Genomic DNA, 20,686 nt, shown 5'->3' with positions numbered 1-20,686 from the left:
TTAAACCCCTACCCGCCTACGATTACCACCATTTCACCACCAATTCGTCGTCCTATACCAATTACTGCTTCTTATCCGGCCACTAATGTGCCCCTTGCCAGTGTTTGGAAGATAATTTCATGTGCAAGTGGTCCATGTGTTTTAGTTTCGTATGTATACATATCCTCTATCCGTTCCATATTAAGTGTTTTATTTTAACTATAAAGTCTTTATTTTATATCTTTGACTGTTGATAATTTTATATGTATTTTATAATAGTTGCTATTATTGAAAAGTACATTAAATATACAATCCATTTATATATTTAACATCAAGTGATATATATATATATAAAAAAACCCCAATGATAAATATTTTAAAGCTAAAGAAGTTAATTAACTTAAAATAGGACAGAAAGAGTGCATAAACTAAGGTTACACTTAACGTGAATATATATATTATTTCTTTCAAATAAAAAGTTCATTCGTAAATTTTATAATAAGTGTACAATTATTTAACGCAATTTGATTATAACCTTTAATGTTTTGTTTAGCAAAACCCATTACAGTATATAATTATATATAGCTTTCATATTACAAAATTGGTAGAAACACAAAATAATAAAATTCAAGTATGATATAAGCTAAACAAAACCCTTAGGGCTTTCGTTAAGGTGCATTAATTAGTTGTACACTTACCATAAAATTCAGGGAGGCGACATTTAATATGAAAATGTACAACTTTTTTATGCAAGCCCTAAGGGTTTCCTTTAACATTTTCCTATAATTAATACTTTTAACAAGGAATTCTCGGGAAAAAAAAAAACCAAGAATTTTTTGCTCAAAATAGTTACTTTTCTAAAAAGGAATTTTCATTTGTTTCAAACAAGAAAATTTTATACGCTTTCTTGGGAGATTATATAGTATTTTCTATATAATTTTTTTAATTCTTATGTTGGAGCAATATTTTTGTGTATCTAATTAAGTTGATGACTTATGTAATTTTATACGATCGAGTACCAAACATATAAGCTTTCTTCATCTTCTAATTAAGAAAAGAAAAAACAACTTTGTTCAATATGGGCGAGCATAGCTAGTGCTTTTTGACAAAAGAAAATTCTTCATTTCTTTATAACTTCAATTTTGATGGTATATATATATATCAAATGCGTCCATTATTTGCACTTCCTATTTACCTCGGTTAATTGATCGATAATCAAATCCGATTCCAATTACAATAGTTTTCCTTCACAAAAAAGATACTCAAGATATATATTTCCAACTAACAAAATTGTAAACTTAATTGCGTTTTAAAAGCCAGAAAGATTCACATGCCTATGTTCAAAAAAAGTAATAACAAACAATTCACATTCACTCTATCTAATCTAGCTATATATATATATATCCACCACAATAAAAAAGATTCATAACTATAACCACATATGTCCTGTTCCTGTTCTGTGCCCACCATTTCATATTACTAGTAATGTTAGTTCAAGTTTCTGTTTAAAATCCCACCAGAAGTCTCAAAAAGCTTCCTATCAAACGTACCCCTTGCATGCATTATTGTTTCATATATATCTATATATATAAATACGAGTAATTTTTTTTGTTCTTGATCATTACGTACTTTATGCAAAAATTTTAAATCTCCTTCCAAGTTTTTATACCCGCTTGATCTTTTGGTTCAAAAAGTAATAAAAACTTGTGTTTTTGGATTGTGTAATTATTATATATATATATAATGGATGGAAGTGATATATACAAAGCAAGTAATAGTATAAGGTTAGGAAAGTTTAGAACAAATAGTAGTGGTGGACAAATAAGAAGTTTGAGGTCTTCAAGTACTTCGCTATGGAGGAATTCTGGCATGAACGTTTTTTCAAGATCGGATCGTGATCATGAAGAAAACGATGAAGAGGCTCTTAAATGGGCTAATCTCGAAAAGCTACCAACATTTGACCGTTTGAAGAAAGGTCTTTTGTTTGGATCAAGTGGGCCTTCTAATGAAGTTGATGTCGATAATCTTGGAATCGAAGACAGAAAGCGATTGCTTGATCGCCTTGTACATGCTGCGGATGAAGATAATGAGAAGTTCTTGTTGAGACTTAGAAACAGAATTGACAGGCATATCCTAGCTCCTTTTTTTTCCTTTACTTTTTATAGTTGTGTTTAATCACAATGATCATGACTATGGGTTTATATATGGTTGGTTATATGTTTGAATATTAATTTACAGGGTTGGAATTGACGTGCCAACAATTGAAGTTAAATTTGAGCATTTGACTGTGGAAGCTGATGTCAATACTGGAAGCAGAGCTTTACCTAGTTTTATCAATTTCTACCTTGATGTTGCGGAGGTAAAAGTGATATTCGCCACCACATATCTGTTCAAAAGTATCATATCTGTACAAATTTTGAAAGTTCAATGAAAAAAAAAATAAGTATAAATATGCAACCTTGTACAAACCAAAGTACTTAATTTGTGTCTTAAATCCTAGTAAAATTAGTATATATGGTCATAGTTGGATTAGTTCTTGATTGCAGTACTTACGCTTTACGTACATATATATATATTTTTTTTATGACCATTGGTATTGAATTTGGACAGGGTGTCCTGAGTTATTTTGGTTTGCTTCGGAATAAGAAAAAACATATAACGATCCTTGACGATGTCAGTGGTATCATCAAACCGGGCAGGTGAGAAGAAAGAAGAATACGAAGAACGTACATTTGGTAGTGTATTTGACTTTATAATTAATACTAATTTCTTGTGTTTTCCAGAATGACATTACTTTTGGGTCCTCCGAGTTCGGGGAAGACAACGTTGCTATTGGCTTTGGCTGGAAGCCTTGCTAGGGAGCTTCAGGCCAGTAATTACAACTTGTGTTGTTTGTGATTTATTTTTATTCTTTCTAAATTGAAAAATAAAAGTGATTGAGTTTATACATAACGAAAGATGCAGCTTTCTGGAAAGGTGACGTACAACGGGCATGAGTTACACGAGTTTGTACCCAAGAAAACATCTGCATATATCAGTCAAAATGATCTTCATATTGGAGAACTGACGGTTAGGGAAACATTAGCCTTCTCTGCCCGATGCCAAGGGGTTGGGTCACGTTATGGTTAGTGTTCAATCTATCTCTACATTAATTAAAATGGTACTGTATGGAAATACTCGATTAATTGTTCAACAAATTAATGACAGAGATGTTGGTGGAGTTGACAAGAAGAGAGAAAAATGCAAACATCAAGCCAGATCCTGATATTGATATCTACATGAAGGTAATAACGGATTTCAATTTTAACACTAGCTAGCTTTTTCTAAGTGTGCACGTTTGTTAATTACGAGTGTGGTATGACTCATAAAGTGTAAAATGTAGAATAATGAACCTCAAGGTATTTTGTTATCCAGGCTGCTGCCACGGAAGGTCAAGAAGCTAATGTGGTAACAGATTATACGCTCAAGGTACGCTATAAATTGCAATATTTTCCATTTTAACAAGTATTAGAGGTAGGAATTTCAATTTATATTTACTTAAAAATGAGTCGCTTTGAGTCATTTCTTTCTTGTTTGTTTTATCCCAAACCGGCAGTTCAAATTGTCAAATCACATATTTTAGCAAAAAGAGGAAATGTTGACTTGTCAAACAATTTGAAAGTTCTCCAAAATCTATTTTTAATGCATGCAACCAACACCTAGCTAGTAAAATGTTGTCTTTAAAAACAATGAGCTAGCTACTCGTATAATATTTGTATAAACTATATTTGCTGTGTAGATATTGGGGTTAGACATATGTGCAGACACCTTAGTAGGGGATCGAATGACAAGAGGTATCTCCGGCGGGCAAAAAAAGCGTGTTACAACAGGTAAATATATCCGTGTTTTTGTAAGGACTTATTGCTTGATTATTTCTCAATAAACATAAATGAAATTTCTACAGGAGAAATGTTAGTTGGACCATCAAAGGTTCTTCTAATGGATGAGATATCTACTGGTTTGGATAGTTCCACAACTTTCCAAATAGTGAATTCGCTCAAGCATTATGTTCATATTCTTGAGGGAACAGCTATCATATCCCTTCTGCAGCCTGCACCAGAAACATACGATCTATTTGACGATATTGTACTTTTAAGTGATGGTAAAATCGTGTATAAAGGTCCACGCGAAAATGTTCTTGAGTTTTTTGAATCAGTTGGATTCAAATGCCCAGAGAGGAAAGGCGTTGCAGACTTTTTGCAAGAAGTAAGTATCACATACCCTTGTTCTGTGATTCTTTAGGCAGAGGACATGAGCACACGTACAAAAATTAATGAAAATTTCAAGATAACTTTTAAGCATGAAAGGGGTTATTCTATTATAAGCTATTACAGTATTAAGGTTCTGTCAAAGTTTCACAAAAGTGTGTGTAAATTATCCAATTGGGATTACATGATATGTAATCTTGCTGGAATGTTATAGGTCACATCAAAGAAAGACCAGAAGCAATATTGGATGAGAAGAGACCAACCTTACAGATTTGTGACAGCAAAGGAATTCGCTAAGGCATACGAATCATTTCATATCGGAAGGAGATTAGGAAACGAAATTGCTACGCCATATGACAAAAGCAAAAGCCACCCTGCAGCTCTTACAACCGACAAATACGGTTTAAGCAAGAAGCAACTGTTTAAAGCTTGCTTTGATAGAGAAATATTGCTTATGAAGAGAAATTCTTTTGTCTACCTCTTCAAACTAACCCAAGTAAATTACATCACATCATATGATCAGGCTAAAGCTTAATTTGTGTAAATTTGATTTTTTTTACTAAAAGTTATGATTTACATGTTCTACTATTCAATGGTTTCAGCTAACAATAATGGCGTTTGTCAGTATGACTGTGTTTTTCCGCACTAAGATGCATAGAAATGGTATAGAAGATGGAGGACTTTATGTTGGTGCTTTGTTCTTTGGCGTCACCATGGTCATGTTCAACGGGATGGCTGAGATTTCAATGACAATCGCAAAGCTTCCTGTTTTCTACAAGCATCGGAATTTTTTCTTCTTTCCTTCATGGGCGTACGCTCTTCCAACATGGTTTGTCAAGATTCCCGTTTCATTAGCTGAAGCCGCACTTTGGACTTGTCTCACTTACTACGTTATGGGATTTGACCCTAATGTCTGGAGGTATGTAATGTACTACGTAAAACTAGTATTAAAGTTAACTCTTATTATTTTTTACGATTGATGTATCGATGATGGTAAAAAAAGGGGCAAAGTTGGATACATTATACGGACAATCGCAAAACAGACAAAGTTTAGTAACTTGCTAAGTCAGTGACACATGAAAGCGCAATCACTACTTGTGAATGGTTTCTTATTTTCTAGTTTTAAGCTATTCTATTAACTAGATCGAGTAATATTTTTTCCCCCACTGTTTATGCAGATTTCTCAAATATTTCTTACTACTCGTGGCCGTTAACCAGATGTCATCTGGTTTGTTCCGATTCATTGGGTCTGCGGGTCGCAACATGATTGTTGCAAACACGGCGGGTTCCTTTGCACTTCTCATACTTTTTGCATTGGGTGGATTTGTTTTATCCCGAGGTCTTGACACAAATGCATGTATAGTTAATTTGTTTTGAATGTTTTGGTTTTCTAATAATGAACTAACTAACTCACATCTTCTTTTTTTTTTTTTTTTTATGTTTATAGAGGATGTGAAAGACTGGTGGATTTGGGGATATTGGTTTTCACCAATGATGTACGCAATGAATGGAATTGTGGTAAATGAATACCTTGGACACAAGTTTAATAAGGTAAGCATTAGTTGTAAGGACTATCACTAGTTTGAGGTCCACTCATTATTATTAATCCATAATAAATAAAAAGAAATATATAAAAAGAAATATACCGGTGGACTTCAATCGCCATTTATTTAGAATAAGAGCAAACTCAAATCGATTTAACATCAATATATAAAAACCCCAATACAGTACAATACATGTCTATAATATCATTCACACACTAGCATCTAAAATAAAACACAATTAGTGGAGTATGGTGGCTATGGCGACCGGAGGAGGTCAGATATTAATTACGAGAATCCGTAGTGGGCTGATACCACCCCGATAAGGTGCCCTTGGTATTGTGTTTATTTTATATTGATTATTATATGGGGTTGAATTTTCATTATTAGTCTCATCGGCTTACACACAAAAAAAAAAACTGGATTTTAGTTGGAAACTGTGGATTTTGGAATATTGTTTGACACTTAAGATTCTGATGTTTTTGTCATGTTTATGTTGGATAGATACCTTTTTGACATTTTTCTTTAATAGCCTTTTGGCAACTCAACACTAGGGAAAGTCATTGTTACTTCTCGAGGATTGTTCGCAGAGAGTTACTGGTATTGGATTGCTATCGCGGCTTTGCTCGGTTTCATGTTACTATACAATCTGTGTTATCTTGTGTCTCTCGAGTTTCTTGATTGTGAGTATTTTTGCCTTATTTTATCCATCTTTTTTGGTGTTGGAATGTTTCTGTAAAGTCATGTGAAATTTGGTCTCAACTATATAGCGTTTGGGAAAGCTCAATCAAATGCAGCAGCAGAGGAGGAAGACCGTGATGCGGGAGGCATTGAAGTGTCATCCGCAAATGACGCACATCAAAACAAGAAAAGAGGAATGGTGCTTCCATTTGAACCACATTCCATTACATTTAATAATATCAACTACTCCGTTGATATGCCACAGGTAACTTGTTACTTACTAGTGATCGTAATTGAAATAGCATTTTTTATATCATCACGGGGAATTATTGTAGGAAATGAAAGTGCAAGGTGTTAGCGAAGACAGATTGTTGCTACTTAAGGATTTAAGTGGAGCTTTTCGACCCGGTGTTCTTACAGCGCTTATGGGGGTTAGTGGTGCTGGTAAAACTACTCTGATGGATGTGCTTGCTGGTAGAAAAACGGGTGGAATTGTAGAGGGCGACATTCGGATTTCTGGTTATCCAAAGAAACAGGAAACTTTTGCTCGAATTTCTGGATACTGTGAACAAAATGACATCCATTCTCCTCATGTTACTGTTTATGAATCCTTGTTGTACTCAGCTTGGCTAAGGTTGCCAGCAGATGTTAATGCAGACGCCAGAAAGGTTAGTGTACTTATTGGATAAATGTGGTGTTTTTCTTTTTTCTCATGATCGACACAGTATGATGTTTTGTTTTCAGATGTTTGTCGATGAAGTGATGGAGTTGGTGGAACTGAACCCTTTGAGACATGCTCTAGTCGGTTTGCCAGGTATCAATGGACTGTCAACTGAACAGCGAAAAAGGTTAACAATTGCAGTGGAGCTTGTAGCTAATCCATCTATAATTTTTATGGATGAGCCAACCTCGGGTCTAGATGCAAGAGCGGCTGCAATTGTGATGAGAACCGTAAGAAACACAGTTGATACAGGAAGAACAGTTGTATGCACCATTCATCAACCTAGCATCGACATATTTGAAGCTTTTGATGAGGTACATATGTGAACTTAGTTGTTACTTGTTTTTTAATTTACAGATTGGTTATAGCTCCATTTATGTTTGGAATAATGTTATGCAGTTGTTCTTGATGAAAAGAGGAGGAAAAGAGATATATGTTGGACCCGTTGGTCGTCAATCCTGTGAATTGATTAAGTACTTTGAGGTAAAATACCATCACTTGTGTAGAATAAGAAATAAGGCAAAAGGACACACATGTTTTAGAAACCATACACTCACTTAACACTAACAATTTGATATTATATACTTCTTTTTTTGATAGAAGATTTTTAATTCACTCAAAAGCACAAAGATTTGAAATATGGTACTAATTTTAAAACGTTTGTTAATAATAGGATCTTGGATTTTGCTACTAAGAAGTAATAACAACTGATTAATAAATCGAATTAGTATGGGACACTAGAATACTTTGTTAAAAAAACATCATACTATATAATGTATAATATTTTATTATTCAGGGTAGTAAGTTTATTGAGCACTTAATCAACTAAGTTGATACTCATAGTTGAGTATATTTTGGTTTATTTTTACAATAGCGTTAGTTTAGAATGTATCGAACTTTACACCTTTTGTTACTAGATATATAAATGTATTTAACAAAATATATGGTGTATTGCTTGTACCCGGCATCCTACAATATGTAAACTAATGATTTTGCACTATTATGATGACATCGGCATTAAAGTGCCAGATGACATATAAAACTGATACATAGGTCAAAAGATACAGATAGATGACATATAAAACTGATACATAGGTCAAAAGATACAGATATGCAATAGCATGTTTATGGAAGTTTAATACATATAATGGGAAGTTTGTATGTAGGATATATACAATATCAACAAAAGTAAAGTTGAGTACGTTTTTCAATATTTGTTCTTCTTAATAGGCATTAGCCATGAAAATCTCCCATAAGACCTTTCCATGCCTCGAGTAATCCCAGTCTTGGAATTTTTGAGTCTTATTGTACGTATGTTGTTTGTTAGAGTTGTGTTATTTGTTAATGGTATTAGTAAGGTAAGATCGTATAGCCATAAGTATATTACTATATAATTAAGAGTTTAGAGATATAGCTTACTAGGTCAGTATGCTTTAATTTGGAGACTGAACTATGCTATTAATCCAAATACTAAAGCATAGCCATTATGGGCTTAAGGGTTTAATATGGGCATAAATTTTAAATTAAATGAGCCTGGTAGTGAATAAGTTGGACTTCCAGATTGATGACCCCTCTAATGTGAGCCCTGTGCCATCACCCACCTAGCCCGGCATTAGGGCCAGCCTTGGCTCCAATGGAAGGAAAAAAACATCGGAATAGAGAGGGCAAGGAAACTATGGAGTTTAAATGTAAATGATTTTGATAGTTCAAACTGGCCAAGGGAATATCAATTAGGCTGAGTAGATATAACCCTGATTGTTCCATAAACGTGTTAGTTATCCTGATTATTTTTGTGAAACAGGATATCGAAGGGGTGAGTAAAATTAAAGACGGATATAACCCTGCGACTTGGATGTTAGAAGTCACTACTTCCTCTCAGGAATTGGCTATGGGGGTTGATTTCACAGAAATTTACAAGAAATCGGAGCTTTATACGTGAGTAGCGCTCAATTGTATCGAGTCATTTCCTTGTTACCACACTTCTTTCTTGTAATTCTTTTAATCAATTTAAATTACAGGAGAAACAATGCACTTATAGCGGAACTAAGTGAACCACGCCCTGGATCAAACGACCTCTATTATCCATCTCAATACTCCACACCATTCTTCACACAATGCTGGGCTTGTCTGTGGAAACAACGATTATCATATTGGAGAAACCCTCCGTACACTGCTGTTCGTTTCGCTTTCACCACTTTCATTGGCCTCATGTTTGGATCTATTTTCTGGCAGCTTGGTAGTAAAAGGTGAAACAAGCAAAAAATATTAATGGATTACAATTTGTTAAGTTCCATACTTAAATACATACTACACATTTCAGGAAAACAACGCAGGACTTGAGTAACGCTATGGGTTCTCTTTATACCTCGGTTCTCTTCTTAGGAGTCCAGAATGCATCCGCAGTGCAGCCTGTTGTCGACATTGAACGAACTGTTTTCTATAGAGAACGAGCAGCTGGAATGTATTCTGCGTTGCCATATGCCTTTGCACAGGTAACTTGAATGACTCTTGAATCTTGATAGTACTTTAGGCAAGTTTTAACAAAAAACTCATATTTAGAGTCACTTGTTTTGAATGACGAGGGTATGGGATCCTTTGAGAAGTCGGCAGTCAAGTGTGGCTAGGATAGAGTAGTACAAGTTTTTTGTTTTGAACAGCAGAGTAGATTAGTACAAGTTTGGGAAGACCATAAATCGTTTTATCAGAACCACGGCCTTGTCTCTTTGATGATGGTGGTACAAGTCTCATTTATGATCGGGGAGTCTTTAAGAGATGTTTGTAACACCTTAGGAAATTTCATATTGGCTCTCACCATGAGAGATGTTTGGCTCATAGGTAAATTATAGCGGGTAACCTCAAGGGAGCCCTTGTCTGGTTAACAAGAACAAATTAAGTCATGAGCCAGTGGTATAAGGTGGACCATTTTGTGGTTGTGGTTGGAAGCACGTGACATTTCAAGTCGTCTCCTAAATTGTGTCAGTATTTGTGTTTTCTTTTGCAGGTTTTGGTGGAATTACCGTATATATTTATACAAGCTACGGTGTATGGTCTTATAGTGTATTCGATGATAGGATTCGACTGGACAGCCACAAAATTCTTTTGGTTTTTGTTCTTCTTTTTCAGCTGTTTGCTCTACATGACATTCTATGGTATGATGACCGTTGCAATTACTCCCAATGGAGACATCGCTGCCATCATTGCCGCTGCCTTTTACTCGCTATGGAATTTGTTCTCCGGATTCATTATCCCAAGACCTGTAAGTGAGCAAATGTGAAAAATTTGAGTAAAAGTAATTGCATAACTTATAATAATGTGTTTATTTTGTGTTTCAAGAAAATTCCGATATGGTGGAGGTGGTATTACTGGGCAAATCCATTGGCATGGACACTCTACGGTTTACTTGTGTCACAGTTTGGGGATTATGATGACGTGCTTTCAAACGGAGAGACCGTGAAAGATTATTTGCGTAGATATTTTGGGTACAAACATGACTTCCTTGGTGCCTTGGCTGGTGTTCATGTGGGATTAGTGGTCGCTTTTGCAGTAATATTTGCTTATTGTATCAGATCCTTTAATTTCCAGAAGAGATGAACACTATATTGTTAAAGGGAGCGTACATTTCATTGTTTCAAATATAGTTTGAGTTGGTTGTGAAAAATAGAATATATCCATTGTACCTTCCGGTTAAGATTATTATTTTTTCATTTCTATTGAGCGATGATCTTAATATACATATTATTATTATCGCTTACTGTTATTGTTCAAAAACAATTATATATACTAAAAACTAATAAGATTTTTGCATTAGGTACAACACTTTCTGCTTTCCCAATTTTGCTATTTCATCCTTAAGTTTCTAAATTATGACTTTTACCCCAATTTTGACTTTTGACTCATTTCAATTTTACCCCTCAAAATTTTTCTCTTTTATCTTATGGCTCTTATCAAAGATTTTATTTTCAATTTTTGACACTAAACTTTTGGGTTATTATGTTTCTATCCAACTACTTTCACACATTTACGTTCACTTTTTAGACATTTAGTTATATATTTTTTTAGACAATTTGACTAATTCTATAGTATTTAGCTATTTATTTTGGTTCTCGGCAAGTCCATCTTGTTTGTTGACTTTTAAGTTAAGTCCTCCGGTTTATTGAATTTGAAATTAAGCACTCATACTAGCATATTACTCATAATTGCTTAATAATTTAGAACATTTGTTAACACTTAACTCTTAATAATTTGGATTACAGACGAAACAATGAACCATCGATTATTATTGTGACACCACTGATATATACCATATGATCATATTTGAATACCAAGTCATGAAATTATTATTGACACCAGTGATACCATATAATCATATTTTAATACCAAGTCATGAACTCAAAAGAAACCCACTATGACAGTATTTCTAAGAAAACCCGATTGTGAGTTTTGAAACCAATACCTTTTGTTATTGAGTCTTAGCCCACCACCAAGTTACCATTTGATTGAGGACCCACAACATAATTGCTTAATTCGGATAGTTGTTCGATAAAAACACAAGTGAATTATGATTGTTAATCTTCAAAATCAACTTCAGCTTATATATGATCCCACCAAATCCATAACCTTTGTGACAGTTGCGTTTGGATCAAAGACCAAAATATTGGTTATGTGATTTTTTTTAATCTAAAAACCAAAACCAGTCAGTTTTGATCGGTTTGTTTTTTTTTGTTTTTTTTTTTTTTTCATACATATGTTTATTTTTGGTTAAGTTTCATTTTGGTATCTTTTATTTTAAGGGTATAGAGTAAATGTAAAGAGTTTGTATAATGATCAGTAAACGAAGATATGCTTAAAATTAATTTGATATGTGTTTCAATAAGAAGAGAGAATTGAAAAGAAAACAAGATGTTTAAGTATGTGTTTCGCTACGGGTACATGTGGAAAAATATTGCCAGCGATACAAATTAGAAAAACCCGTGTTTTATAGGGTGATTAAACAATAGTCCAATATAGCCAGCTTGAGGGTAGGCTATGTATTATAGATCGTTTGCCTTCATTAATGTGGGTTTAATTAGAGGTAAGTTGTGAGAAAATATTTTTGTTTGGTCTTTAAAATAGGTAAGCATGCAATTTTGATAATTAAAGTTTGTATCTCGATCTCGTGTTCACCAAACCTACAATGGCGACGACTCGATATCATATCCATATCTTAGTTTTTGTTTTCATCTGGACTTTTTCCTATGGTCTTCAAGGCATGTTATAAAACTATATATATATATGTACTAAGATTCTAATCTTTGCATCCTAGTTTGCTTTAGCTTGTTATATATGTTTTTAATTACGTTATTAAATTCCTTCTAAAGAGAAAAGAATAAATATAGTTGAATTATAACTCATGAAATAATACAGCAGATGATGCATGCCGGATTCTGGGGTGTGGAGAAGGACGATGTGTGGAGGATCACGACGGCTCATCATCATATCACTGTGAGTGTAATCATGGATGGAAAACCATCAAGGTTGCTCCAATGCCATTTCCGTCTTGTATCGTTCCCAATTGTTAGTACCTAATTGTGTCTTAATTTAAGAACTCTTTCTTTAGTTGGCCATATATATGAAGTTTTGAACTTGTTCTATTTAAGTTACATAATTAAGATCACTTAATTATATCTTTAGGTACGACGGATCTCCCATGTGGTGGAAAAGCTCCTATACCGCCTCCCCCTCCCCCGCAACCACCCTTAAACGTCACCAATGGTAAGTGTTAATATATATATATCCTTCCTGCCACAGTTAATTGGAGCTCCAAAAGCTATTGATCGAGAACGGTCAATATTAACGTTAGATTATATCGTTTAATAATTAAAAAGTTGAATTAATTATCTAATTACTTATTGCTAAATAGTTTCAAGGAAATTAACTACGTAAATCCGTAGTTCCCTTCCTCCAGTCCCTAATTCGTCATGAGAGACTACCCGTACGATTTCATACTTTATTTTGAATTTCGATTTGGAAACGTAATAATGCATTCATAAAGTATTACAAGGAACTATTAAACATTATAATATAATGACAGTCTTTAATATCGTTAATTATAACTAATTACATGTTGAAAATGATGGAGCAATCATCTTATATGATTTATTACCCCTAACTTTGTAACTCTGAGACATCGTCTAAAACTTCATGCAACTCGATCTCCTAGCGTAATCGAGCATTATGCCTTTTTATGATTTTTCTAATGTATTTTCTGTTTTTTTTTAGCGCAAGTACTTTGAAATGTAATTAATTATAACCAAATGTCTAAAGTATGAACGAATTAAGGTTTTAGATATTGTATGTTAACAATTTGATAAATTGTCCAAATTATGTAATATGATATACGTGGCAACCCATATGATCTACCACGCGCAAGTTTTTATTTGGCCGACTCGTGATTTGAACATTTTTACTAAGTTCTTAACACACAATATCCAATCTAATAGTTGGTTTTCATTATAGACATTTGATCATAATTAGTTACATGTTGACTCACTTAACCCTTTAACTATTGGGTCAATGTCATACAGAATCCAACCAAGGTCCCACAGGCTAGTCATTCTAAAAGAAAACCCCAAAGCTTATTTGTAAAAAGCTTTTTCAGATTTCCTAGCCAGTTTATTTGAACATTAACTAGATGAGTGTCTGCGCATTACAGCGACAAAAATAGATAACATTTGAGGTGTTGTGACAATGTTAATATCAAATCAAATACTTAATCGAAGTTTTATTTGTATAATAGTTTTTGACAAATAACAAAAAAAAAATATATTTGACGAACAAAGAGAATTTTAATAAAGTTTGAAACTTTTGTAAGGGTATTTTAGTCACAATGAATAGAATGAAAATATGATATATTAAGATGGAAGGTAAATTAGACATATCAGATTCTTAAAAGTTTAAGGAGTATAGATAGCATCATCACTATCCAAATTAACTTTAAAATTCATCCCACTTAATTATGTATCCAGTTAATGGAAATGGATATATATCCGAATAATTGGCTCATATTACTTTCCTTATAAAATCTAAACAATATAATAAGGAGTTACTAATTATATTAACTATTGACCTTTCTTTTCTAATTCTCGAGTTTTAACAGTTTGTAGTTTGGTTTGGTGTGGCGATGGTTATTGTGTGGCAAACGGAAATAAGCACTACTATTGTCGATGTCATGACGACGCCGCTGCTTTTCTCCACAGTAATTTCTCCATTTGCTTGAAGCAATGTACGTAACTAAATCAGAATTCATTCTTTTTTACATTATTGTCAGGATTAGAGTTTTAAAACTAACTAGCTAAATGAAGATATTGCTCTTTGTGTAGGCACTTTGAAAGAAGATTGCACCCATCTTGGTTTTGGTCTAGTAAAACCACCATCACTACTACCACCACCACCTCCCAGTAGTTCCGGCTCTTTTAATTATCGTAAGTCACATTATGATATATAATTTACTAACAAATTTGTGTAAATGTATTGAAGCATTCATTTTTGTAGGAAAAAATAAAGTCGTCGCGTATACACTGACACAGCCAATTCACATTATTGTTATCTTGATGGCAACGGGATTCGCAATAGATTAGCGACGTGGTTACCAACATTATGAATTCATCTAAGTATATAGAATTATATATAGTAATTAGAGACTTTTATGTAGTTATTCACGTATATAGGCTCTCGTACACGTATCTGTTATATGAGGGTAGTCACCGCTCGTGTTTTCGTTTTGAGCACCAATAAGATACGGAATTTAAAACTTAAATATATTGTCGACATGCATTTAGTCACGAGGACTAAAATTGTAGGATTTGTCAACTTAAAGAGTTTTCTTTGTAATTTTTAAAGTTTGATGCCATGTAACAGAAAACTACCAACCAAAGAGAATGAAAAGTAGTGTAATTTAACTATTCTAAACTTTACAACAACAACAAAACCCAATCCTTTAACGGGTATCGAGGAGGTGAGCTGTAGACAGTCTTACCTTTACCTAAAGGTAGAAAGACTACTTCCAAAAGGGACCTCCGGCCACAAAGAGATGGAAATTGGGGAGTAAAGAAAGTTCAGTTACCGTACCTGTCGTCCGATAAAAAAATATGAAGGTATACCTGTTAGCTGGGTACACCCGACAACCTGAAAGGGTAGGAAAAGTACCAGTTTACCATTTTTATCTCTTACTTCATATTGTATCTTTTCGTTCTCTTATTGATGTACCACAAATACTTTTGAGTGTTTAATAAGAATGAATCAAAGAAAATAAAAATTATATGCAGAATTGAAATAGCGTGAAAGAGAATAAATATTTGAAAAGAGAATAGATTATGTCGTTTAATACACACAGAGAATGAATATAGGAAAAATACAAAATTTTAAATAACAATTAAATTTAATACATATAACAATAATAGAAAAAAAAATCAATCTCATTCATTCTCTACATTTTATAGAGAATGAAGAGAATGAAACTGATTCTTACTTCTTCATTCTCATTTTTCATTTCAACCAAAAAGGCAAGTTTTTTTCATTCACTTTCTTTATTTTTCATTCCATTGTGTACGAACACCCCTAAGATATATATTATCCATTTTCACATCAATTACCTTTATATCAATAACATACATTATTCAGCACTACCACCACCACCACCACCAGTCTCCGCCACTGTTATCACTTCACTTCGATCATCGTCGACGCATTGCGTGAAAATCATTTTTGTTAAATTATAGCTCTTTGGATTTATGTGGTAAAGACAACATACAGCTTTCCTTCCATACATCAAAGTTTGAGCTCACTTTTTCTTTTTTTTTTTGTACGGTACGGTATATTAACTTTTTTTGCTTTGAAATCTTGTTTTATCCTTCGTCCAATTGCGCATGCATTACTTATACACTTGCCAGATTGAATGTTGCATGACCCTAACCTACTTCGGGAACTACGTTGATTTAATTTATACGTACCCATTCCTTAAAATCGAACCGTTTACATGTCTATATGTTGTTTGGCATTGAAGTTTTAGTGTCGTCCAATCTCTTGTATCGATTCGGTGTACAAATTACAAATTACTCGTATTAGATATAAATTATCACGTCCGCATAACGGAAACACCAACTCTTTTATTATACAGGGAATCATAAGTATGCGTACGCGTATGAAATGAATAGAAAAAAATTAAAGGGGAAATGGCCTTTGGATGGCTTCAAAACTAAAGGTACTCGTTTGGTGGTTGTATTCCCTACTTGCCTTAATGGCACCAAAGCAGTTTCTTGGAGGCTATGGGCCTATTATTCAAAGTTTCAAAGCCCCAAACGGCAAAACCACTTGTTGCTTTGTTTTACTCAAACATTCCTAAGGAAACATTGATTAATTTTTTTCTTTTTTATTATGTTACACTTACACATGTAAAATTATTATTAAAATTTTTTTAAGTAATTCTGAAATGACATATAAATTTCTAAAAAAACATATAATTAAAATTGTACACGTATTAAAAACTAACTTTACATCTTTTATTATGCTGAAATACAGTTATCAAATAGCTAATTAACTAATCACAACTCTTGATTTTTAATGTTACTTTTATTTTTACTTTGATTTTATTTTACACTTTTTTATTTTTCATCATAAATTAATAATAATTCTAATATAATAAATAAAGAATAATAACTAATATATATCTAACTAGATATTTTACCCCGCACGATGTGCGACTAGTTAAAAAGGTTATTTTATGCATTAATAAATAGCTATTCTATAGGCTTATTATATTGAAATTGATTATGTTATAGTTAATGGTTAATTCCCGGATTACTCTGGTCATCTTTTGTCTTTTCTGACATGTCGATATCACAGTCACTAAACCTACTATAGTGATTACACACCAACATTTAACATAAGATATTTTGATATCATTAACAAATCAAACGTAAATCGATAATGTAGCATGATATCTATATATTCATCAAACGAAATAATATATACAAAGTAAAAAAGCTAAACATGACAAAAATTTAGTCATATAAAATACACATAAATACAATACGAATAAGTAAAAAAATAATAAGATAAATAAGAGAATCATTATAGTTTTTGCTTTCAGTTATGCTGAAAATATGGAGAAAATACCTTATGTAGTGACGAAAAAAAATAATCCTAAACACAATTAGGAAATAAAGTATTTTTTCTCCAACAATCAAGAAATTCATTCGTAAAACTCAAAATAACTACTATTATCATTATAAAATAGACATTTTTTTGTGGCTAGAATAACCAATTTTGGTTAAGGTTTCGGCCAAGAGAACGAAGGAGAAACAACAAAATTGTTTGGTCGTGTATAACCTAATAATATTTTTAAATAAATTTTAAAATTTGATATGATCTTCAAAGTTGTATATATTTTAATAAATAATATTATTTATGTCAAATATCATTGCCAAATTAATAGATGTATTGGACGTCTTCTTATATCTTAACATGGGTTTTGATTTTTTTTTTTTAATTTTGTGTATATAGTTTTGATTTAATATTTTATGTTATATTTAATAAAATAAATTACATTGGTTTGAGAATAAATAGAGGTTATAAGATAAATATTATAAAAAAAGTATGGAGATGCCACGTAGGATACAATCCTATGTGGCAATGTTTAAAGCTAGTTTTAGGTTGAAAGAAGAGTTTAAAAGGCTAGGATTTTTACTGTTTTAATATATATATAGATTGGTACACGGCAGAAGAATAACTTTATAAATTAAAAACCTAATGAAAATCTATTAGTGTGAAAAAAATATGGAGGTGCCACGTAGGATAAATCCTATGTGGCATGTTTAGGGATAATTTTAATTTGAGGTGGATGGCTTTAAAAAGCCAGGATAACTATTGTTTTATTATGTATATAGATAAAATAATTTAAAGTTTTTAGTTTTCCATCACAAATTTACACTTTTTAACCAATAATAATTCTAATATAATAAACTACATATATATGTATAGAAATAGATTCATATAGATACATACGCGAAAGATAATTTAAGGATGAGGTAAAAAAAAAAGTATAAGGGGACTCCTCCCAGCCGTCCGATCAAGCTTTTTGATGGCTCAGATCAAGCATCTATCCTTCTTCTTTCCCTCCTTCTTCGGCGAGACAGCCACTGCCACCACCATCATCTCCGACCACCTCAACTACGGCGCCGGTGCCGACAGCAAGCAAGGGCTACGCCCGTACTGTTTCAAACCGTCACCATCTCTTGGATTGTCGCCTATCAAATCCATACGTTCTCATATGCGTCCAATGACAATCACTTTAGAACGGATGAGGGCAACATCCGTACCGTATCCAACAGAAAACGAAACTGATGATTGCCGGAGATGTCGCTGAAGATGATCAGTGGTGATTAGATCCGATGAAGATGACCAGAGATGTCGCCGAAGATGCATCTTTTCTTTTCATCCGATCTCCGGATCAACGGTCCAGATTGATCCTCTTGTTCTTTTTTGATCATTGCTTGTTCCTTATTCCCTAGATACAGATATGGATATATTTACACCCATTCATTCTTCTCCGACTCTAGCTTATCGATCTGTGATCCGTCTTATTCAAGATAGAAACCATTATGGACAAACTAATTCATTTAGGAAACAAGCTATTTTTTGCCTCGACTCATCGATCATTACCGGATCAAATCTGTTAGAATTGAATACAAGGGATACTCGATTTGATACTTATCCCTTCTTTGTCATCAAACAAATCCGATTGTAATTTTCATTTATTATATTGTATACGTATGCTTTTCAAAATAATTATCAACAAGGGTGCTGTCAGAAATAATGTTCCAAAAGCATGTGAAATAATCGGTATATTGACAATATGTATGCGTCGTATTTGTGATTCACATGTATTTGTAATACATGTGCGTATACCCAACTTTGTTTTAATATCTTCAATAAAATTCAATCATCTTTTGTATAACGACTATATATATTCTTACGTTGAATTATCAAGAAAGCAGGGTTTAAACAATAAACATTCCATCTATATATATAAGTAGAAGAATCAAGAATAATGTATATACTGTGTATTTTAATCGAAAATATTGTAATTAAATCGCTTTTTCTCATATAATTAAGTTTTCCTTCAACCTTGGCAAAAAACAAAATAGCTAGAATAAGCTAGTATCTAGTTATCCACATATAGTTTTCCCATCAAATAAAGGATAAACTGTAAAAAGATAAACAGGGCAATTAATTTCATTTTTCGCATTATAGGAATACGCCTACTTTTACGTCAATAAAAAGCGTGGATGATCAATTTTAAGCAAATAATTAAGGGGATAAATTTCAATTTTTAGATAAGTAATCACAAGTCATTAGTCAAAATTCAAGGGTTGATACCTTATATTATTAGTTTTAGAAGTCATTAGTATTTATAACTTTCTAGGTAATACTTAAAAGGACGAGATCGAGGTGGACACCTCGATTCCACATTGATACCGATATGTGCAAGCACACAACTATCCCATGGATGAATGATATTAATGGTTAAATATCTTCAAACATTTTTGCAGGTGGATACGATCCTATTTTTGTAAGGAACGGCTAACCATTTAAGTAACTTTCGATCCATAGAAAAAAAAAAGTTGACAAGAAAATATACTTTGTAGATAATTTTTAAAAAAAATGAAGATTTATATATTATGTTATAAAACGTGTCGTTCATTTAAACTATGGCCAAGGCAAACAATGCATTTGCTACACGAGTACACGGTGAACCATAGAGAAGGCATATGGCTAAATGGTAAAATGTGTGTCTATGTGTAGACGGGGAGTTTGTAAAAGGAAATTGTAGAAAGGAAAAATATGGGTGCTTTGGCCCATTTCCGAACAAAGTCAAGACCCAAGACAAGGTGTCAAAACCTAGCCATAACAAGTCACCATTCATGACTAGTGAGTGTATAGTAGGTGCGAAGTACAAAAGCAACAATAGTTCTTATCGTGTGTGTACGCTTGCTTCATAGGACAAAGTTACATTACAAAACAAAACACCTTTCTTTCCAAGTTTTAGTACTCCTTTATGATCTCTATTGTCTCTACTAAAGGTAAAAAAAAATATATTCCTTTTATATATATATATATATAGGCAAACTTGTTTACATTTCACCTTCTCAATACTCCGCATGCAGAGATCGAGCTGGTGTTGTTGTTGTGATAAATTGAGTATCGATGAGCAATAAAATGCCAAGTCTCAGTACTAGTATCCATTTTTAGGAGTTTGTGGTTTTTGGTACCCGAACAGTGCCGAGAAAATTCTGTTATCATCGGCAAATCCCGATATCGGTTCAAATGGGACGGGGAACAATCCGAAGCTTTGATGATTTTCAAGATCGATATTATCAGGATGTTACTAGGACAGTCCCATGTAGTGTATGTGTAATTGTGGGTGGAGGATTCTCTCAAGTTTTTCCAACTTGATTAGTCAAGTTGGGAGAATCTTGACC

General features: G+C 33.0%; 2 protein-coding genes across 3 annotated transcripts; both read left to right on the top strand.

Annotated features, from left to right (window-relative positions):
• Positions 1–1,722: 1,722 nt before the first annotated feature.
• On the top strand, positions 1,723–10,873 carry LOC122595578 (pleiotropic drug resistance protein 1-like). Its single transcript, XM_043767962.1, has 23 exons — positions 1,723–2,105; positions 2,218–2,338; positions 2,590–2,678; positions 2,763–2,847; positions 2,944–3,103; positions 3,187–3,263; positions 3,394–3,447; positions 3,758–3,848; positions 3,923–4,224; positions 4,441–4,722; positions 4,829–5,145; positions 5,405–5,565; positions 5,674–5,777; positions 6,300–6,450; positions 6,538–6,713; positions 6,784–7,116; positions 7,193–7,483; positions 7,569–7,652; positions 8,971–9,104; positions 9,188–9,415; positions 9,490–9,661; positions 10,171–10,425; positions 10,503–10,873. Exons 1-23 carry the CDS (start codon positions 1,723–1,725, stop codon positions 10,758–10,760), a joined length of 4,308 nt encoding a protein of 1,435 aa, XP_043623897.1. The 3' UTR covers positions 10,761–10,873.
• Positions 10,874–12,263: 1,390 nt separating this feature from the next.
• Positions 12,264–15,471, top strand: LOC122598538. 2 transcript variants are annotated; one of them, XM_043771131.1, is made up of 6 exons: positions 12,264–12,415; positions 12,576–12,722; positions 12,840–12,920; positions 14,305–14,430; positions 14,528–14,629; positions 14,700–15,471. In XM_043771131.1, the coding sequence occupies exons 1-6, from the start codon at positions 12,343–12,345 to the stop codon at positions 14,783–14,785; spliced, it is 615 nt and encodes a 204-aa protein (XP_043627066.1). In that variant the 5' UTR covers positions 12,264–12,342; the 3' UTR covers positions 14,786–15,471. The 2 variants fall into 2 exon arrangements, with proteins under 2 accessions (XP_043627066.1, XP_043627064.1); XM_043771129.1 differs by having other exon boundaries at positions 14,510–14,629.
• Positions 15,472–20,686: the final 5,215 nt, after the last annotated feature.

This window comes from Erigeron canadensis, chromosome 4 (genome assembly GCF_010389155.1).
Source record: "Erigeron canadensis isolate Cc75 chromosome 4, C_canadensis_v1, whole genome shotgun sequence".
Lineage (NCBI taxonomy): Eukaryota > Viridiplantae > Streptophyta > Magnoliopsida > Asterales > Asteraceae > Erigeron > Erigeron canadensis.
Note: the sequence above shows the minus strand (reverse complement) of the source record. Positions and strands in the feature narration are given on the sequence as shown.